The sequence below is a fragment of the Lynx canadensis genome, chromosome A3 (genome assembly GCF_007474595.2).
Source record: "Lynx canadensis isolate LIC74 chromosome A3, mLynCan4.pri.v2, whole genome shotgun sequence".
In the NCBI taxonomy this organism is placed as follows: Eukaryota; Metazoa; Chordata; class Mammalia; order Carnivora; family Felidae; genus Lynx; species Lynx canadensis.
Window position 1 is genome coordinate 73551165 of NC_044305.1, and position 23846 is coordinate 73575010.

A 23846-nucleotide genomic window follows, 5' to 3' on the forward strand; every position below is an offset into this window, starting at 1 on the left:
GGATGTGCAATTTCTAATAAACATGAGTGATGTCATTCCAACTTTAACAACTTTTATAATGTAAACATTATCTTTGACAGTGTTGGTACCAAGTTTCTTTGTCTTAAGTTGATGTATTCTTTAAAGTTTAAAGGTTCTTTTTAAATTTTTTATTCCCAACATTCCTTACATGGTATTTCAAATTCTACTCAGTTGCCAGAAAAGCCTTTGGCCTCCTTTGTATAAGCTCTTCTAAAAATTAACAAGTTTTAAGAATTTAGAATTTTGGTTTGCTCAAAATCTTTTAAGAACTTTTTCTAAAGATAAATTTAATATTAAGTTCTTTAAACCGTGAGAAAGATCCCTTGAAACAATTAAGACAATCCTGAATACAAAAAGAGGGAGCAGTTTAGTTTTTATACACTAAGGATAGCACAAGAAATTTTAGGAATCTGGGAAAAAGTGAAAAATGCAACTTAGAAAAGCTAGAGAAAGTATTTTGAAAAATTTGCAGAATACTTCAACACCAAAAATTAACCTCACATTCAACAGGGATTATTTAAAGATAGGGGGATGAAAGTTTCTTTATAAAACTGTGGTGCTTTGTGTTTATAAATCTTTGCTGTGAATACATGGAGTTTGAGAGGAATCTGTGATCTACTAGACTCATTTGGAAATCCAATAAAATAATAGAGTTCTTCGATAGAACAGGCTGATACTAGGTACTCAAAGTTTCAGTTTCAGTTTCTAATCTACATATGTATTGTGAGTTATTTTAGAATGTGCAAACAGAACTGGAAAGTTCCTACTTGTTTAGAATCAATGAATAATACATCACAGCCTACCCATAAACTTTCTGGACTTGGGAAACCAGGATAACTGCTAAGCACTCTAGGCATGGACCTAGAAAGCAATAAACTTTCAATTGGTTTCCCATTTGATTCATGCCCAATTTGAGTTAGGGTCACAATGACAGATGTTAGGATCACAGAAAACAAGCCCTTTCACCCTGAGAATGCAACCTCTTTATGTGAGAGGGACAGACTACCCTCAGGTGAAACTGTCTGAAAACTCCTAATCCCCACTCTGATGAAAGATAGCTTAAGAGTTAAGGCCAGATGTCCTGAAAATTATGTACATCAAAAAAAGTAGTAATTTCAGAAAAAATAGTATTTTTTTCAAAAGAAAAACATAGGCTCTGCAGAAAACATTATATAGTTATATTAATGTGAATACTGGTTACTGATTTAACTCAACTTGTAATAAATACATTAGAAGGACAGGATAAGAAGATATACAGACGGCAAAAAAAAAAAAAAAAAAAAAAAGCTAAAATCTCATCTACCATTATGCAAAAGTCAATAGACAATGTCTAAAAGGGATAAATCAAGAAATATGAAGGTAGGCATATTATCACTATAAATGGCAGTACATGACAGACGAAATTGCTTTACAAAAGTTAAAAGTTCTTACTCTAGGAAACAGAACTGAGAGGTAAATTAGGGTATGGATTGCCATTTTTCAATATGAACCTTAGTATTAACTAATCCTTTTAACTACGTAAAACATTTCTTAAAGAGAGTAAAAACACCAGCAAAAAAAAGAAAAAAATCGTTTCATGAAGGCTGTCCATTTTATTTACTTCTAGGAAAAAAGGTAAGTAATTGTATTTGACTGTTACTGAGCTGCAGCACATTTAATGAGGCTGTACATGTAGAAGTCAGTGCTAGAGATTCAGAGTCATGAGACAATTGTCAGGCTATGAATGAACTTAAGAAAATAAAACAGTATAAAAAATTTCTTCTGTAAAAATATGCATTCCATTAAAGACAGAAAGCACTCCACTCCTGCATGTATTTTAAGGTTCATTTTTTTCATACAACAAAAGGCACAGTATAATAATTTAAACAAAGTGGGTATAGTATGAATCCAGAATTCTCTAAAAAGAAATTGTACTCTTATTAAATATTCTAAATACTGTCTTTCATGTTTAACATTTAAAATGCTAAACAAAGATTAATTCAGAATACAGAGTCATGATTAATGAAGTTTTCATTAAACTCTTTTTGAAAGCATACTTTTTTTTTTAGAATTTGTCTGGAAAGACCTTTTACTAAAATAAAAGATGAGCTACTAAATGATACACATGTGATATGTGAGCAAGTAACTTTCTAACCATACATAGCTATTTCCAAGCCAACATAATCCCAGATCAATCATTTCCTTTTACAAGATGAAAACTAAGAAATGTTTTAAAGAAAAATAGCCTAGCAATATAGTTGAAATTTGTCCAACCAGAAGTTAAATGCAACATGGCAGTGAAAGAGGGCCTTGAGCAATTTCACATTTATAAATGACCTACTTATGACAAGATGCTTTAATTTCAATAAGCAGACAACAGTATTATCTACCACTGTATACAGTAATTTTTAAATTAGGGTAAAAGATGAAGAGAAAGTTAGCAATTCCATAATGCTAAGATTTTAAGATTTGGTCCTTGTATAACTAAGGATTATGTCTTTACTTATTCATTGACTAATATCTATGAGAAACAGAAATCTGATAGTTTTAATGGCTTTTTGCTCTTCTACCCAGACTGCAAGCCTGTTATGTATCCTCCTGAACCATCTGTTTAGTGTTGGTGCTTAACAACTACATGTGCTCATGTTTTTGATCATACCATTCTAATCTGAAACTAGTTGTACAAAGACATTTTTTTAATTTTTGAGATATTTTATATGGTAACATATAACTATATAACATTTGCATGTCACTATGAAACATCTGAAGTAAGTTATTTCCATATCTAACTTCAAATGTGCATATACCAGAATGATTGCTTTATGAAAAATAATTAACTAAGTAAGCATCATCACCATATAGGGTTATCCAAGTAGTAAGGTATCTCAGTCTTGAGTACAATCAGGGAAATAATGGTTTTTAAAAAAGAACCACTTCACCTTTCTCTCCCTTCTCACAGCAATCACTGTGCATGATGGCAAACAATAAAATGTAATACTAATATAACCTTTTATATATTTATAGGATATTTTCACATATCTTAACTGATATGATCTTCACAAAGACTGAACAGTAACTTTTGGAGAGGTGTGTGACATATAATTACCACACAGAGATCATCAACATAGCCCTCCTTCATGTACTTTCTCACAATTTAAGATACGTGGGGAGCCTGGGTGGCTCAGTCGGTTAAGCCTCCAACTCCTGATTTCAGCTCAAGTCATGATCTTGCAGGTTATGGGATGGAGCTCTGTGTCTGGCTCCATGCTGACAGTGCAGAGCCTGCTTGGGATTCTCTCTCCCTTTCTCTCTGCCCCTCCCCGTGCTCCCACACTCTCTCTAGTAAAATAATAAACATTAAAAAAAAAAGATATATTAAGTTACCTCTTCAGAAGTTGAAGAATATCTATGACATTTTCTAGGTAGCCCACAACTGAGTTAGCAGGACAGCATTATACTCACTGATTTAACAAAGAGAATTAATGCTTTAATTAAAGACAAAAAGGCAGATGGACACAAAAAGAATAAAAATCCAATACTATACATATATTTAACTTTGATTTTATCTGAATTGGATGAAACGACTGAATATCTATCTACCTTTTACTTCTTATAATGAGCCAACATGGGCCCTTCAAATATTAAGCTGTTTTTCAAATTTTCAGTTTGAGAACCCCTTCCCACTCATAAACATTACTAAGGAGTCTAAAGAGCTTTTGTTTAGGTGAGTTATATCTATGTATATTTACTACATTAGAAATTAAAATTAAGAATCAGAAATTAATTTATTAATCCATCTAAAAATAACAAACTCATTGTAAGCAAAAAGAACATTTTTATGATAAATAACTCTTTTCCAAAAACAGAAAAAATTTTAGTGGGGAGTGACATTTCTTTACAACTGTGTAAATCTCTTTAATGTTTAGCTTAATAGAAAACATCTGGATTCTTAAATCTGCTTCTGCATTCAATGTGTTGTGAAACATTATTATGTTCAAACTATGTGAAGAAAATTAACCTCACACATATATGCAATCAGAAAGAGTACTTTAATAGTCCTTTAAGATAATTATTGATATTCTTCTTTGATACTACCAAACTTCAGTAAAGTCGTACTTTCTTAAAAGCTAGTTGCAATATGGAATCTGAAATCCTATCAGTGAACTCTTCTTACTGTTATACATTAAAATCCACTGGTGTATCTAGCATTTTGAATACATGTTTTACATATGCATGATTTCTTTTTTTTTAATGTTTATTTATTTATTTTGAGAGAGAGAAAGAGAGAGAGAGAGAGAGTCAGTCACCACAGAGCCTGACATGGGGCTCGAACTCACAAACCATGAGATCATGACCTGAGCCAAAATCAAGAGTTGGACACTTAGTCCACTAAGCCACTCAGGCACCCCTAACATATGCATGATTTCTTATCATGAATTATCATTTTGAAAATATTTATTCATTGAGTTATATGTATTTTCCAAACATGCACATTATTATTCAATATAAAAATTCACATTGAATAATATCACCTATATTATCATCAGAACTGTCTTTATTGAGAAGCTACCAAGTGCGTGTTTTCTGTAATTCAAATTTTATCACTGACAACAAAATCATTTGTTTTTCTTGAAATGGCCGGCCCACTTTGTTCATTTTTGAAAAAAATGTCTGCCCAATACTCAAACCTGAATAACCAGTTTGTCTGTCATTTTTTCACATCAAAAGTGTTCCACAAAACAGAGACTTGTTCAGCTTGCAACTCAAAAAAATTGTAAGTGCTTTTCCTTGAGATAATCATCACATTTTATTATGCAACAGAAGTGTTTTATGCATACTTTTCATTTTGTCCTACAGAATATTAAAAAGAAATGTACTCAAGGGTCAAGACTCAATAAACTAACTTTTACTGCTTCACCAAGAACATTTTTTTTAATATTTATTTTTTGTGGGGAGAGAGAGAGAGAGACTGTGAGCAGGGGAGGAGCAGAGAGAGAGGGAGACAGAGAATCCCAAGCAGGCTCCACACTGTCAGCACAGAGCTGACTTGGGGCTCGAACTCAGGATCTGTGAGATCACAACCTGAGCCAAAATCAAGAGCCAGACACAACCAACTGAGCCACCCAGGTGCCCCTCACCAAGAACATTTTTAAGTGAAACGTGATTTCTTTTAAACTCTAGGAACGCGACAGTGTGAAGAATACGATGACTATCAGAGTACAATTTGGTACCACTCCTTGATTCAAGCTAAGGTGTCAACAGTTTTACCCACCTGTGCTTTTCCAACATAGGCCCCAAAGGCAAATTACATCTTAATATTATTATAAAACTAATTTTGACCTGGCAGACTGGCAGGGGTCTGTTGGTCTCACTCTGAGATCCACTGTATTAAGTAAATCAATTCCTGTTCTTGGTATGGAGGCCTGAGGACTTAGTATTATGGCTAATCAGTACCTTCATCAAGTAACAGAACCTTCATTTATATGGTGGTCAACCACATAGCCAGTAACTAAAATAAAGTTTATAGCACCAATGAGCATCACTCATCTGTGACAGAACCTCCACCCACTGTCTTTAAACCTTATCATAGGTCAGAGAGGTTTGTTTAAATTTGTTTTCATCAGTATTTTGGGGTAGTATTTGCTCCAAATCCAGACAGTTCTAGAAACTCAAGAAATCTCAAACTGAGCTGATACCTAATTAGATATTTTCCTGGATCAGTGACAGACTTAACTAGTACAGCTTTCACTCACATACTATCAATTCAATAGAGAAAGAATTCTTAACCTGAAGTCCAAAAACCCTCCAAGGTAATTTCAATAGTGCTCTTAATTAATTACCAGTGACAGGGGCGCCTGGGTGGCGCAGTCGGTTAAGCGTCCGACTTCAGCCAGGTCACGATCTCGCGGTCCGGGAGTTCGAGCCCCGCGTCGGGCTCTGGGCTGATGGCTCAGAGCCTGGAGCCTGTTTCCGATTCTGTGTCTCCCTCTCTCTCTGCCCCTCCCCCGTTCATGCTCTGTCTCTCTCTGTCCCCAAAATAAACAAACGTTGAAAAAAAAAAAATTTTTAAATTACCAGTGACAGGTATCATGGTTATTTTGAAAAGCAAGAAAGCTCTCTAAAGTTAAAAAAAAAAAAAAAAAAAAAAAAAAAAAGCTTTAAAAAGTATTTTCCAAAGTACAGTCGCTTATTAACAAACTAAAATATACGGTCATAGAAATTTACCTCAAATAAGAAATTGTAAAATTCAGTAAGAAAATCCTTTTGCCGTCAATTCCTCTAATATTAAAAAAAGTTCCCATACAGAATTACTCTAAGAATAAGAATTCTATTAAGAGCAGAATAAAAGTACCACAATATTGGTTTAATTTGCCCTTTTCAGTGTACCATAAAAGTACTCCCAAAGGGATCACAAACCTCCTCCATAATAAGCCTGCCAATTAAAAGAAAAATAAGATGGGGCATCTGGGTAGCTCAGTCGCTTGAGCGTCCAACTCTTGGTTTTGGCTCAGGTCATGGTCTCATGGTTCATGAATTCGAGCCCTGCATCAGGCTCTGTGCTAACAGCACAGAGTCTGTTTAGGATTTTCTCTCTCTCCTTCTCTCTCTGTCCCTCCCCTGCTCACTTACTCTCTCAAAATAAATAAAACTTAAAAAAAATTTTTTTTAATAAAAACATAAAGGAAGATACTCATTCAAAAGGCACTGCTAGGGCACCTGGGTGGCTCAGTTGGTTTAGCATCCGACTTCGGCTCAGGTCATGATCTCTTTCACACACAGTTCGTGAGTTCGAGCCTCGTCTCAGGCTCTGTGCTGACAACTCAGAGCCTGGAGCCTGTTTCAGATTCTGTGTTTCCCTCACTCTCTGCCCCTCCCCCACTCACACGCTGTCTCTCTCTCAAAGATAAATAAACATTCAAAAAAAATTTTTTTAAAAAGGCACTGCTAAAGACAGAAATGAAAGAAGAAATACAAGAAAAAGAAGTAGTAAAATAGAGAAAAAATGCCACACATACAAACCAAGTATTGCACTGGAAACAACATGATATGCTGGAAACCAAGTTAGAGGAGAGGTACACAAGCAGGGAAGTATGGAATTATTAACAAACAAGTTAAAGGAATTTGTAGCAGGGTCTACAAATGGCTCAAGAGAAATAAACTGTTTTAGGGACCTCCAGTTTAATAAAATTAAATTTAGAGGGGCGCCTGGGTGGCTCTGTCAGTTAAGCGTCTGACTTCGGTTCAGGTCATGATCTCACAGTTCATGAGTTTGAGCCCCGCGTCGGGCTCTGTGCTGACAGCTCAGAGCCTGGAGCCTGCTTCACATTCTGTGTCTCCCTCTCTCTCTGCCCTTTCCCTGCTCATGCTCTGTCTCAAAAATAAATAAACATTAAAAAAAATTAAATTTAGAAAACAGAAGAATAAATGACCTAGGATTTTAGAATATTTTGAAAGCAGCTGAGAATGCAAAGTTGATAGATAATGGGATATTCAAAAGAAAAATGTACACTACTCAACAAATACTGGACTTAATCTATGTGTTGGAGAATTAAAACAAAAATAAAAACAAAAGCTCTGGATAACTATGCAAAGACCAAAATTCCCTTCCAGAATAAATAACTCAGTAACACGCTATGTCTTCAGAATAAAGTATAAAACAAAATAATTATATGAATACTCTCAGATAACAAAAAATTTACTGAGAACAGCACTGTCCAAACTCTGAAACACTGGTCTGAGTTCTTTCTATAAGCATAGACAGAAACTCTGAATCCTTATAATTAACAGAAGTGTAACACAAAGATGGCTAAATTCTAACAACCAAGTAGTTGAAATGCAACTTAATCTTCAGGGAATTGTTAAATATCCTAGAGAAATTATATCCTATAAATGCAGACTTTAAAGCATTCTGACAGATCAAAAGAATTATAATAACACATCCTCAAAACTATTTTACTAAATATGAAAATGAAATATATACTTACAGTAATGAAAATATGAACAAGAGTATAAATACACAGCTATTGAAATGTTTCTCATATAAAATTAAGCATCATTGTCAAAACACATTGCTACATTACACATTTAAATGTTTCCAGTTGCAAGTCTAGAAAAATAAACTAAATGTCCTTATTTTTTCATGCATAATTAAGTATCCAAACTTAACATCCTTTTCTCGAGAAATACATAAGTTTAAGTCTGTCTGCTCAGCTTTAATCTTGACATATCATCCTTCATTCTTCCCTTTCACACACTATATCTAGAATTCCATCAATTCTTTTGCAAGTTCTTGAATGTGCTCCTCTTCTCCACTCACACAGCCCACACTGACTAGGACCTCACCACCATAAGCACAGATGACATCCATCACTACCCATCTATCTTCCTTACTTGTTCCTGCCTATTCTCCACCTTTGTTCCAAGCACTAATACAACGTAAGTTTCATTGATTTGCTCATGGAGTCTCAGTACCTGCAATGGTATACATAGTATATGCTTAATAAACATTGGATGAACAAATAAAGTCCATACTTAATCTTTTCTACAAACTAATGCTAAAGTCATTTTCCTTGTATTTTAATTCCCTAATAAGTAATTTTAAATGGTTCTCCAATGCCTGCCATGTGCAGTTTAAATTATAATAGTTATTTTTTAAGTTTCCCATAATCTGGCCTACTCTACTTATGGAACTTTATATTCAACTATTTCCCAACTTGGATGAATCCTCTACCAAGTCTCGTCTCCTTACCACCTCCCAAATCATAAATATGCTTTTTCTTCATGCTGATTCCCTAGCTTAAAATACCCTCCTTTCCTCATCTATGGCTACCCAAGTCCAATCATTCTTCAAGGTTTAAATTAAATCTAACTTCCTCCCCTTGACTTCCCTGACTATCCATCCTATCTCTAGAGACCAAACCTGACTTCTAACTAATTTCTAAACAGCAGGGCTCCCTAATCTACCCACACTATCATACACACTCCATTTCACTCAAAAAAAAAAAAAAAACCCACAAAAAACAAAAAACAAATAAACAAATAAATAACAAAAAGCAAACATACATACAAAATACATACAAATTAAAAAAGAAAAACAAACAAGCTAATAACAAGAGATTTGTTTCCAAATACATACTTGGGATCATTCACCATTCATTATAGATTCATCTTAATTATATACATTCAATACTTAACACAAAGACTTAAGTTGAAAACAAATGAGGTACTACAAGATTCTGAATCAATACTTGTACATATCCTATTTACAAAGATGGAAATACAGTTTAATTCACTTGCAAAGATTTAAAATGTGGAGTTGGAAAAAAATTAAAATAACCTTCAATTATGAGAAAACTCAACACTCCAATTTCCTTCAACATTCAAGTTAACTGAGAATTTACTGTGGTTTACCCTTTTTTTTAACCAGTCTTGGCAAAACAGAATTGGAGTACTGCCTCCAGTGGTCTTTCCCCACAACTTCTCATCCTTCCCAATTCTGTAGTTTTGTTTTGTTTTTTTAATGTTTATTTATTTATTTTGAGAGAGAGAACACACTCAAGCTGGTGGGGGAGGGGCAGAGAGACAGGGAGAGAGAGAATCCCAAGCAGGCTCTGTGTTGACAGCAAGATGCTCAAAAGACTGAGCCACCCAGGTACCCCTCCACAATTCTGTAGTAATCCAGGCCTTAAGCAAGGACTAGGACCCATCACCTAAAACTAAACTATCTTCCGTGGTGCTCTGAAAGGAAATAGTCATTTCGTCAATGATATTATGGAGTTTACCATTTTTTTGTCACCTTCACTATGAAAGTAAATTTCATTAAGAACACACCATTTTGTAAAATTTCCTGAAAAACTATTAAGATAGCCCACAAAATTTCCTGTTTAATACAAAAAGCATGGTTTTTTTATATGAAATTTATTGTCAAATTGGTTTCCATACAACACCCAGTGCTCATCCCAAAAGGTGCCCTCCTCAATACCCATCACCCACCCTCCCCTCCCTCCCACCCCCCCACCCCCATCAACCTTCAGTTTGTTCTCAGTTTTTAAGAGTCTCTTATGCTTTGGCTCTCTCCCTCTCTAACCTCTTTTTTTTTTTCTTCCCCTCCCCCATGGACTTCTGTTAAGTTTCTCAGGATCCACGTAAGAGTGAAAACATGGTATCTGTCTTTCTCTGTATGGCTTATTTCACTTAGCATAACACTCTCCAGCTCCATCCACGTTGCTACAAAAGGCCATATTTCATTCTTTCTCATTGCCACGTAGTATTCCATTGTGTATATAAACCACAATTTCTTTATCCATTCATCAGTTGATGGACATTTAGGCTCTTTCCATAATTTGGCTATTGTTGAGAATGCTGCTACAAACATTGGGGTACAAGTGCCCCTATGCATCAGCACTCCTGTATCCCTTGGGTAAATTCCTAGCAGTGCATTGCTGGGCCATAGGGTAGGTCTATTTTTAATTTTTTGAGGAATCTCCACACTGTTTTCCAGAGCGGCTGCACCAGTTTGCATTCCCACCAACAGTGAAAGAGGGTTCCCATTTTTCCACATCCTCTCCCGCATCTATAGTCTCCTGATTTGTTCATTTTAGCCACTCTGACTGGCATGAAGTGATATCTGAGTGTGGTTTTGATTTGTATTTCCCTGACGAGGAGCAACGTTGAGCATCTTTTCATGTGCCTGTTGGCCATCGGGATGTCTTCTTTAGAGAAGTGTCTATTCATGTTTTCTGCCCATTTCTTCACTGGATCATTTGTTTTTCGGGTGTGGAGTTTGGTGAGGTCTTTATAGATTTTGGATACTAGCCCACAAAGAGCATGTTAATATAAACATTACAATTGCCAGTCTTCTTCCTTCCTTACTGTTAAATTTTTCTTTAATTATAACACTGTTATAATTAGCTATTTATTTCCCAGCTTTCCACTTTAATTCAAAATACTCATTTCTACCTCTAGTGGTAATCAAAAGACCATTAACCTTATATATTTTTAAAAAAAAAGGAAATAAATTCCTTCTCAACTTTAGTTATTTTCACTATACTCTATTTTATCCACCCATTAGCATGGTCTAACCCTGGCCCTAAATCACCATTCAGAATTGCAACTTTCAAAATCTCAAACTCTGAAAATCCCCTATTCCATCTCTTCTCACCTTCTCTAATCCTACTCATCTTTCATCCTATTGCAACCTCTCTAATCTATCAGCCTCCTCCTGATGACACTTGCTTTCCTCCTTCACTTTAATGCTCACACTCTATTCATTTCAACTATTCACCTGGATATCCAACCCTACATCTACATTATAGATCCCCAAATCTGAGAAAACTCTACAGATCTTTTTGTTAGTTTCTGAGCAGCTAAGCATTATTGGGTAAGTTATTCAACCACACTGATTGGCTCCACTATAAATCTGTGGTTTCCAAATCGCAGATAAGCCATCAACCTCACATGACAATACATCTTTATGCAAGACAATTTGCCTTTAACTGACTCCCTTTGTGATCTCCTCCCAGGAGTCTTGTGAATTTTCCTACTTTTCCTCAAACTTCCAGCCTTTTAATGTTACGGTTTCCTAGGATCTATCATCGGTTCCCTTCTGTATTTTTTCTGGCACCCATGTCCTTAGATTCTCATATCTCTATCTCTATTCTAGACCTTTTCCCTGAGCACCACCAGACCTATGTATATCTATCAGCCCACAAGATACTTCTCATTGTTCACCAGACCCTCCAAAATAAACTCAGTACTTATTTTCTATACTTCCCCTCCCCTCAAATTTTCATCCTCTTGTAATGTCTTACTTTACTAAGGGTACTACCATCTGCTCTTTACCCAAGTAAAAAGTGTGGCAGTCATCCCAGACTCATGCCTTTCTCATTCTTTGTATCAAATCAGTAACCAAGTCCCATCACTTTCATACTGTCTCTCTTCTATATCACTTCTACATAAATGCTGTTAATATCTCTATTCTTGCCTCCATAAGCACCAAATTTAATCCTTCTAAAATGCAAATGCTATCTGTTTCAATTCCTTTCATGATTTCAATAGCCTATATTACTGTTTTTCAAGCTGGAGTACAGTAGTGACACCTTTTTAAAAAACAAAATTATCAAGAATCTCTGAGCATTATCCTATAGATATATATCCTAAGAATCCATGGACCCTGTATGAGAAAGTGACTTAAGAAACTAGTCTTATTCTATGAAAAAAAAAAATCAATTGTGAATTATCACTGCAAAAGAATTTCTTGTTTTTATTACCTCTTGAAAAAAATTTGAATTAATGAAATTAAAACACAAAATTAAATTTCCTAAATTACCACAGAACCCCCCCCACCAAGAATATCTGTGGACCTAGCTTAATAAATACTAGTTATGATGGTTAATTTTATGTATCAACTTGGGTGGACCACAGTGCCCAGATATGTGGTCAAATATTGTTCTGGATGTTTCTTTCAATATGATTAACACATAAATCAATGGACTTTGAGTAAAGCAGATTACCCTCCGTGTGAGTGGACCTCATCCAGTCATTTGAAGGTGTTACTGGAACAAAGGCTGACCTCCTTGTAGCAAGCTCCCTTTGAACTCAATGCAATTCTTCCCTGAGTTTCCAACCCGCCTACCAGCCCGCCAGCCTGCCCCATCAGCTTTTAAACTAGCTAAACCTCCACAATCTCATGAGCCAATTCCTTAAAATAAATCTCTGTATACACACACACACACACACACACACACACACACACACACACACCCCAAGGGCTACCAAGGGCTAGCTCTATTTCTCCAAAAAGAATGTGAAGTAACACATGTCTCCACAGGAAAAAAATCCAACCTTCTTAACATGGTATCTAAGGACAGTCTCCCAATCCCCACCTCTTCAAACTCATCTCCTATGTGCAAGAAGAATACAATCTCTGCTTCAGCTGTACAATACAACCTATAGTTATTTGAGTCTACTATTTTTAGTCATATCTTCATGCCTCTTTTTATGCCATTTGCCTCCTACTCCAACTGTTTATGATTCCTATTTACCGAATTGGTCCTATTCAACTTTCATGTCCTAGTTCAAATTCTCCCTCTTCTAAGTGAATAATCACATCTCTCTTTGTGCCAACATTATTTCAAGAACATAATTCTACCATATAGCACATGTATCACACTGCAATTTATCTGCATGTTGTTCTCGTTACTAGTGAGGAAAGACCGTATCTTATTCAGCATCATATCCCCAGTATCTAGCAGATAGTTTATCATATAGTGAGCACTCGGGAACTACTCACTGAATAAACTGACCTTTAAGGAAACTATCTCTTCAGCCTTCTCATTCACTGAGTACTGTATTTTAGATCCTGACAAAACAGATCTCAGCCTTGAGTGCCACTCTGGCCTTCCTCAGGCCATGCCCCTCACCACTGAGCAAGCAACCCATGGAAGCAAGAGGATATACCCATACATAGATGGCACTGCAGTTACGTAGAACTCTGGAAATTCTTGCCCAAATACCTCTACCCAATTACAGGGCCTGCACAGGACTCTTTCCTAGGTCTGTCCTGAGAATGGACTATACAGATGTATGTATCACTGGGTCAAGAAGAGCTGTTTGGAAGAGCATGGGTCTTAGGCATGCCTACAGGATGCCCACAGGTATGCACATGAGACCCCTCTGTGGGGCTAGACAGAGCTAGGGATGTGGGGAGGAGGTTGAGCTCCACTATACTCTGATAAGAAACTGAGTTTTTGAATTCTAAATTACATAAATTCTAAATTTGAATCTTTCAAGTCATCATGAAGGTATATTTTTCAGATATACCTACTTTTCATGATAAAAGATCAGAACATAGTCAACAATTTCTTAGTCTGGTTTATAACCTTTAAATATTTAGGCCTATCGTGGTAAATGAATACTTGCCCTGAGTCTCACAAATGTCAGAATAAACTTGATGAGTTTCATCAACCTAGTTTTATTAATTATTGAACTAGCAAAATAGAGCTAAGATAGAATAGGAATAAAATCATGAAGAAAGAGAATACAGACATACCACATCTTATTGTGCTTCACTTTACTGCACGTTGTAGATAATTATGTTTTTCACAAATTGAAGGTTTATGACTGTTAATCAAGTCTGTTGGTGCCATTTTGCCATTTTTTTCCAATAGCATTTGCTTACTTTGTGTCTCTGTGCCACATTTTAGTAATTCTTGCAATATTTCAAACTTTTGATTCAATATTACTGTATTTATGATGGTGTAATCTTTGATGTTGGTATTGAAAATGTTCAGGGGTGCCACAAACCACACCCAAGTAATACAACCAACTAATCAACAAATGTGTGTGTTTTGACTGCTCCACCAACCAACCAGCCTGATCCAGGAATCAAACATAACTCTCAAGGCAGTTTCTTCCTCTATACCACACCACCTTTCTAAAAGTAGCTAGCTTAGTGATTACAAAATTGAGTATTAGGTATCTTTTAATATCAATTAAATCTCAATTATTTTTAAATATTGAAACTTTCTGCCTATAGTGGTACCAATCTATGTCACAAATCCTAAAAGAAGGTCAAATGCTGTTCTGAAAGAGTATAGTTAAGAACTGATGTTTCCTGTGGGCACCTGGCTAGCTCAGTCAGTTGAGCATGAGATTCTTAATCTTGGCATCATGAGTTCAAGCCCCATGTTGGGTGGAGACATTACTTAAAAAAATAAATAAGTGGAGTGCCTGAGCGGCTCAGTCAGTTAAGCATTTGACTCTTGACTTCAGCTCAGGTCATGGTCTCATGTTTCTTGAGTTCAAGCCTCACATTGGGCTCTGTGCTGACAGTGCAGAGGCTGCTTAGGATTCTCTCTCTCTCTCTCTCTCCTTCCCCTCCCCTGCTCTCTCTCTCAAAAAATAAATAAACTAAAAAAATTTTATATATTTTTTAAATGTTTATTTATTTTTTGAGAGAGAGACAAAGACAGAGCATGAGTGGGGGAAGAGCAGGGAGACGGGGGGACACAGAATCCAAAGCAGGCTCCAGGCTCAGAGCTGTCAGCACAGAGCCTGACATGGGGCTCGAACCCACAAACCGTGAGATCATGACCTGAGCTGAAGTCGGATGCTTAACTGACTAAGCCACCCAGGCACCCCTAAAAATTTTTTTTGAATAAATTTTAAAAAATAAAAATAAGAATTGTTCCTTTTTGAGTTTCCCATATTAATACACATTACAGAAAAAATTTTCAGTTTAAAAATTTAAAAATACTCCCATATATAGCAACTAGTTTCTGTTCTCTAGGTTCTCATCGCTTTTTGTAGCTTAACTAGATATGGCTCATACAGCAAATCAGACAATGACTATGGACTGTTAAAGACATCAGTCCAATATAAGGCTGTGGACAAAAATCCCAATATTTGGACATGATCAGTAACATTATTGGAAACCAAACTGAAGTCACTGTATATTCTAATACCATTCAAAAGCATGGACTATGACTTGTTCTTACAAAGTCAACTCAAGCAAGACATAACATAGGTGGGGAAAATATTCAATAACGGTAATTAAATAATGGAACAGAGAAAGAACAAAAGGAGAAATAGAAGACAAACTAAAAAGTAAAGCAAATTAAATTCTACAATACTAGAGTTTTCAAAATTTTTTAAGTCAATAAAATTATGAAATGTTTCATTTATTCCTTAACATTTAATGAAAACTTATACCAAATCTATGCTAGGTACTGGTGATACATAACAAAAACTTCTAGCCTCTAAATGCTATCTAGTTGCTGCAGCACTTTTAACAATTTGGTAAAGATAGATATTAGATGATAGGGGAGAGAGCAATTAACTCTCCCAAGGGACTTCAGAGGGTATTAAAGAATGAGTTAAAATTTGCTAGGCAAAAAAAAGGGAAAGGGCAGTGTAGGGAAAAATGATTATTATGATAATAGGAATAAAGCAAAGATCAATAGCTAACAATACCTGAATCTTGCTATATGCCAAGCATTGTACACAAATTATCCTATTTGATTCTCATAACTCTGTGATTCTTTTTATCTTGTTTATAAATGAAGAAATTGAGAAGTAACTTTCTAAAGATTTTATATCTACATAGATGTGATACCAATAGGAATTATATAAAACTAAGCTGTGAATGATCATTTGTTTGAAGAAACATAAAAAAGCAGGTTTGGCCTACTACACAACAATACTAATGACAGCAACCAGCACTGGGAATACAGTGGTCAACAAAACAGAAAATAGATACTATCTGTACATTATTAGAGATTAAGTCTACGCCGGGAAGGAAACACTATCTTTCATCTCATAGATGTAGGAACCGAGATTTGGAAATTTAAGTAAATTGTTTAGGTCATAAACTAGTATGTAGCATAGTGAGAATTAAACCTTGTCTGACTCAAAGCCCAAATTCATCCTACTTTACCACATAACCTTGCTATTATTCATTCATTCAACAGTAGTATATCAAGTACCTACTGTATGTTAAGCATATGCTAGAAATAAAGATGAAAGAGATAATAGATGGTTTCAAGAAATTCACAGGTTAGTTAGTGGAGTCAAACATACCAAAAACTGCAATACAATGAGATAAATGCTATCAGACAAGAGTCATATATAAGTACATGTGATCACAGATTGAGAAGACAACGTGAAGAGGGGCAAGCCCAAAAGTAAGACCAGTCAGGGCTCCCACATTAATCCAAAAGTCAGGGACACATCTAAGAAAAATTTGGGAGGTAAATCACAAAACTTAGTAATAAGACAGCAACTATGACTGTATCATAAGTGTGTTTTTAAAAAAGCAACAAACAAAAACAAAACTAAACAAAAACTATGAGGCCCAATGAGAAAACCTGAGATGACCACGCCAAAATTCAGAGTCAATGCCATACTTGGTAAGAAACCCATATATATATTTTAAAATATTTATTCATTTTTTGAGAGAGAGGGACAAGAGTGTGAGCAGGGGAAGAGCAGATAGAGAGAGAGCCACAGAAGCCAAAGCAGGCTCCAGTCTATGAGCTGTCAGCACACAGCCTGACGTGGGGCTCGAACCCACGAACTGCAAGATCATGACCTGAGCCAAAGTCGGAGACTTAACCAAGTCACCTAGGTGCCCTGAAACTCATGTATTTTATAAGTCACTTTAGGGTCATTATAAAGTTAGCACAACCTACTTTTGAATCTTATTTTTCTTTTTTTTTAATTGAAGTATAATTAACATACTTATTAGTTTCTGGTATACAGTATAATGATTCAACAACCCTATACATTATTCAGTGCTCATCAATGTAAGTGTACTCTTTCTTGATACCCTTTATCTATTTCATCGTCCCCAATCTACCTCTCCATACTTTCGAATCTTAAACACTCAAAGAACTAAGAAACACTTCTCAGTCAACTTCCTCTATTAGATAAATGCCTTCTGCTAGGTATAGTTTATGAAGGTGCTTCTCAGGAAATACTTAAGGAGAATCTGCATGACCATGTGTCATTTAATTTTTTAAATTAAAAATGATTTTCATAGTAGAGGACTCCTAAAGTTCCTTCAAGTTCAAGATTCTAAAAGAAGAAAAGCCAGAACAAGTATATAGTAATTGTCAGGTATTTCAAGTATAGATCTCTATAATTATCTAATGGGGCTGAATCATTTTTCTGACACCATTAATAATTTTCTCCATACTTAAAACCCTTATACATATCTTCAACTGCTTAGGTAATATAAATAGCATACTTTTAAACTTTAGAATTATGAAATTCACAACCATGTCATAAATTCCTTAAAATTTCATAGCAAGTAATATGCAAAATGGGTTACGGAACTGCATGACATCTCAAACAAGAAAATGATTATTTCTAGTGTCACCAAACCCTATGAGTGGTAACCAGAAGTGAGAAATAAAGATTTCACTTGGCTGAAATACAAAAATGCCCTGCAGCATACAGAAGAGCTGGCCCATCATTCCTGATCTCTAAAGAGCTTCCCCTTCCCCATTAGTTAAACAAGATTGATGCCATGTCACAAGCTCTTACAGAGATTCTTTGATTCAAGGAACTACTCAGTGAAATCCAGGATTTATCTCTGAATGCAGCAAATCCCAAGTCAGTGAACAGACTCCAAAATTATAAGGCAGAGTTAGTAAACAGGCATGAAGAAAATGTAAACAAAGTCCAAAATGGCAAATCCAAAGTCACTAATTAATATTCTCACTTTTAATAAAGACTGTAGATGAAAGAATATATATATACCATAAGCTTTCTATAACAAAATTCTATGTCAAACTGAAAGCAGGAATAGCAAGACTGCCAGGCCAAAAGTGTAATTATAAGTATATAAACAGATTTCCACTTTGGCCAAGATGGAATGTCAGGAACCAAATTACTCTCCTGCTTGAAAAAACTAGAAAAAGAAGGACAAAATATATTGTGTTTTTCAAGGCAATGGACATGAAAAAGCAAAGGACAATAGATCCCTGATAGATGGGAAACATACAAGATGAGTCCTACCATTGCCCCAACTTATTACCTTGAAAGGGTTCCTAGGCCATAGAACAGGGATGGGGAACCCTGACAGAGCAATTACCTCCCTGAATTGAGGAGACAGAACTTAATCTAGAGACAACAAGGTGACTGTCATATACAAGGTAGAGTACATAAGAGTAGAAATGTTCACAGGAAAACCCAGAGATCTGCAGAAGGTATCCCTCAAGTCTTCAGCTGAGTACTTATTAGCATATACATGTGAGGAAACTACCCAAGAACAGTGGGGGGTCGGGAGGGTGGGTACGGATAAGAGGGAATACCACCCAGAGCTCACACAGGTCCAGAAATAGCTCCTGTTCCTACCATCGAGAGTACTCAGAAGGGTTTTGCCACTAGAGTAACAAAGTAGTACTGCCTGATACAACTTAAAAGCAGGACCTGAGAGATCAAACTGTTTCCAAGTAATTTAATGTATCCCAGAAGAAAGTTCAAGAATATGTAATGAAAAACAAAAATATCCAGCACCCCACAAGGTAAAATTCCAAATGTCTATCATCCAATCAAAAATTACCAGGCATGCAAAAGCAAAGAAACGCAATCCTTTATGAGGAGAAAAATCGATCAAAACCAATCCAGAAATGATACAGATAGAATTTGTAGAAATAAATATTAATCCAGTTATAACTGTACTCTATATATTCAAGTGGCTAGAGAAAAGACAAAGCATGAAAGCTATACACATGTGAGATACAAAAAGAACTCTATTTCTAGAATAGAATCATAATGTCTGAAATGAAAAAGAAGCTGGATGGAATTAACAGCAAATTAAACATTACAGAAGAAAAGATTAGTGAAGTTGAAGACGTAGCAAAATTATCCAAAATGAAACACAGAAGACTGAAAAAACATGAACACAACATCAGTGAACATCAAATGGCCTGATTTACATGTAATTGGGACTTCCAAAAGGGGAAGTGGGGGCAAGAATATACACACACACACACACACACACACACACACACACACACACACACTTATATATTCTAATATAAATATTTATTTCTAAAAATAAAAAACAGCCAAAAATTTTCTGAATTTGTTAAGAACCGCACACCCACAGATCCAAGAAGCTCAACAAACTCCAAGCAAAACACACATGAAGAAAAATAGTTTCATTTTAGAAAGGGTTCTCACTCACAAATTCTGTAAACAAATTTAATCTAGTGCTCGCTTCGGCAGCACATATACTAGACAAATTTAATCTAGAGATGACTTAGACTAAGGCTACCTTTTAGGTTAACTTACTGGGTACAGTTCAACTGACAATTTAATAGAGTAGATTAAATCAAACATTAACTCGAATAAAGTACTTAACAGAAATCTTAATGATTTTAAAGTTAGCAAAATACAGCTTTAAAAACAATGCATATTTTGTTGCCCTATTAGGTAAATAATTAATTAAAATACATTTATCTTATTTAAACAAATTATTTTTTAAAAAGCTAAAGCCTACTTCTTCCTTTTTTTCTAATTTTCTTTCCCTTTAATTTATATAGGTCATTCAGAACAGAATTAGGACACTGAAAAAACTTTTAAAGAAACTGAGAGGTGGAACTGAAAACAGAAGTAGATTTGAGGTTTGGAATGGAGCTAGTCCTCTCCCCACCCCACCCCCTCCCAAAAACAACCTGGCAACCACTATTTTGAAACACCATTACTTTCAAAATATACATATATATTTTTAAATATAAAGTTGCACTCAATTCCACTCAAAGTGGAAACAAGTGTCTGTTTTTAGTACCTTGGCTAACTATTCAGGGCTCAAAAAAATCTAAATATTTTTTGGAAAAAGAATCATTCAAATAAAAAACATTGAAGTGGAAAACTAAAAGTGTCTGGCTGGCTCACTCAGTAGAGGATGCAACTCTTAATCTCAGGGTCATGAGTTTAAGCCCCACGTTGGGCATGAAACCTACTTTAAAAATAATTAAATAAAAAAGTAAATTTAAAAAAAGTGGAAAACTAAAGTATTTTCCTATTTTGTAAATACACCTATTTTTTTTTAGGGTTCAGCATACAAATTCAAAATTCTCCATCTAAAAACAAGAGAGGGAACAAGTTCTGAGTATCTACTGTAATGGCTACCCTTCCTGTCATGTGTGTTCCCTAAAATAGAAGTCAATTTAATTATTCTACCCTTTTGCTTATGAAATAGTGGGATATTTCAAAGATAAAAAAATAGTTCCACTGGGAGAGCTGCCAAAAATATATTTACTGTCCATGGAAATAATTGTCTACATTCCTTTTTCCTTTCTTAAGAAAAAAACATACACACATTTAGTGCCTATACAAATAAAACACCTATGGAAGCACATAGTAGTACAATGCTTCTCTGTAGGATCAATACATACATGAAAAACAACACACAAATCTCTTTGAGCACACAGACTACCAATATCTCTGGGCACACAGACTGAGAAGTTACACTGGAACATTTATGGTTTTGACTTCTACCTCTTCTTTTATTTAAAAAATCTAAAAAGAAACATAATTTCCTACAAAATACAGAAATGACACTTCATGTGATTATTCACAGTGGACTTATTCCTTAGTAACAATTATTTATTAATAATGCACTAAACTCCCACATACATAAAAGGTTAAGAATGCTTTGAAATTGAAGGTTCCAACCTACGCTTGTATTCAGATTCTATTCAAGAGAGATTAGGCTAAATACACATTATTTTGAACACAACAATAACATTCAGAGTTTGATAACCTATGCTGATGTACTTAGAAAGCTTACACTGATGTACTTAGCTTGAATGCTACAATACCTATAATGATAAAAATGGTTTTTATTTCACTGATCTACCAATATGATTTGGATATTCAACTCCCATCTTAAAAGTACTTCTCTACTTAATACAAACCCAAGTATCATAAACATAAAAGACAAAGATTTGCCTACTAAAATCATTATCTAGTTGTCATCAAGATGTCAGTTACCCGCATTTCAAAACTAGCTTTAAAAATACTTTAAAATGATCCCCCCAATATTAATCTAACAAGTCACATAATAATCTAATCAGACTTGAGTTACTGTACCCATTTAAATTACTTGCCACAGCAACAGTTCTCACCAATCAGAACTGTTATTTGAAATTCTTTTTTTTGAAATCTGTTATTACTTCACCAGTTTCAAAATCTCAGCCACTTATTTTTAGATACAAGGGTTAATAAGACATTTCTGCATCTAATACACATAACTTCACAGTAAAGGCTTTATTCCCCCTTAGGAAACTATTCCCATATTCTCTTTTCTCTATTTACCAATTAGAGGACACAACGTGATTTGGATTTCAACACTTAAAGACAGTAAGTGACAATATACGGTTTGCAGAATGAAAAATTAAAGTTTCACAATTTTAATAGGCGTAATTACTAGACTGTGATAAATGGGCTGGGCAGGTAAGATTATCACTCCTTTCAAGGTCCAATTCTTAAACCACCTGAATTCTTCTGGCCAAAGCAATTAGGAGCTTAAAACATAAAATCTCTAAGTTTACAGTATGCCCTTTTTCAAAGAAAACAAGTTACCCTAGTAAAGAAAAGAACACTTACATTTGGAGCATGACCTGGTTCAAGAATACCCCATCAACCAAAGCCACATATTCATCCAGGTTGGTCCCATTTCCTGCAGCCAGAGGTCCAAACGTTTTAACCTAGAACGGAATGATCGTCAGGACACGAACGCCCATCTCCATCTCTGCAGCCACAAATAATGCAGCAAAAGATACAATAAATAACACCCTACTTACCCAAGTGACCAAGGGGCTGGTCATAAACTGCTCCAGGAGGGGAGTAAAAATTTCATTCTCCATTTTACAGATAAGTATTTGAAAAAGGGAACTACCACAAAAATACGCCTAGGGAATTGATCACTAAACGTTGAAGAAGTAAGTAGAAATCAGTGAAAGTCCATTTTGGCACAGGAAGAAAATCCCATCGTGGAGGGGAGAAAAACTCTCCCTCCTCAAAAAACACCCCAGAGGGGAACAAGCCGAAATCCCGAGAAGCGGCTTCGACAGCAGCCACGAGCGGCAGCTTGCGCTGGAAATGTCTGTACCGGGCGAGGAGGGGCAGAGAAAAGGCATCTGGAGGAGGAGGAAGGGAAAGGGGGCTGGAGCAGCAAGACAAAAAGCCCGTCAAGGTTGCCCAGCTCCTGGAGGAGCCAGACCAGCGAAGCTGCCCGCAATGAATTAATCCCAACGTGGGCTAAATGAAATACCACGTTAGATAGTATGTTGAGGGTTCCGAGCGGCCACCAGGCTCGACCTCCGCGTCCCGCTCAACACGTTCCACCCACCAGTGGGCATGGAGCCGCTACGACCCGCGGAGCCTCGCCTGCCCGCAGCCCCTCACCAACGACAGGCAGGGCTCGCCCCTTCCCCCCGAACAGACACCATCCCTCCGCCGACCTCAAGCCTCGCTTCCAGCCCCCTTCCCCTCCCGGGGGGTGGGGGCTTGAATGTGTGTCCCTAACCCCCCAGTTTCCTCAGCCCGTAGCCTTTTCAGCGCGCCTCTGGGAAGCCCTGGCACAAAATCACCACCGCGCTCCAGCCTCCTCCACCGCCCTCTCTGGAGGAGCCGGAGTAACGGCCTCAGAACCGCAGTGCCGCATCACACCCCGCTCCACGCCGCCCAACCAGTGCCGTGAACCCTCCGTCAAAGGGAGCGCGCTTCTCCCTCCGCGCCCATATCCTTCCGCCGACTCTCCGCCCCTCCCGCGCCGCAGCCTCTGGATTGTGGGAGAAGAAAACCGCTGCATGAGCGCGCTCCCGAACGAGCGCGCCCCCGGGGACGGCCCCGCCGCCGCCCAGATTTTGGCGGCGGGCGCAGGCGTGGACGCGCGCTCCATGCAGCTGCTGCGGTGGCCGGCCCTAGCTCGCGCCCAGGACTGTTGCCAGGGCGTGGGGGGCGGGGATGGGGAAGGCAGAGGAAGGGGTCTGTCTGCTTGGTCGCTCATGCTTAATTATGGTTTATTTCCTCCCCGAGTGCCTTCTTTGATGTGTGAAGGAGAGGGAACGAAATCCTTCTCTTTTAGACATGAGGGATGCAGACAGCCTTTTTCGGACAGTTTGATTTGATCTGTTCAGCGTGCTTTTGCCCGCAAAGAGTAGAAAAAATGCAGCAAATAGCAAAGGAGGGACTTGAGACTCAAACTTGGTTTTATTTGTTCTTCTTCTCCTTTTAAAAATCCAGTCACTAAAGCATGAATGCTTTTCAAAGTTGCAAGTGAATGTAGTAGGATTTTAAATAACCAAAGCTATCTTTCAACACGTTGGTTT

General features: G+C 36.6%; 1 protein-coding gene across 5 annotated transcripts in view; it reads right to left on the reverse strand.

Moving 5' to 3' along the window:
* Positions 1 to 23208, reverse strand: part of CCDC88A (coiled-coil domain containing 88A) — a 143338-nt gene extending 120130 nt beyond the window's left edge. For all 5 annotated transcript variants that reach the window (XM_030310632.2, XM_030310629.2, XM_030310631.2 and 2 more), the window contains exons 1-2: positions 22317 to 23208; positions 22120 to 22220 (exon numbers count right to left, since the gene is read on the reverse strand). In XM_030310632.2, coding sequence (XP_030166492.1) covers positions 22120 to 22220; positions 22317 to 22379 — 164 coding nt within the window. In that variant the 5' untranslated portion in view covers positions 22380 to 23208. The remainder of the gene's footprint in view (positions 1 to 22119; positions 22221 to 22316) is intronic.
* Between the last annotated feature and the right edge of the window lie 638 nt (positions 23209 to 23846).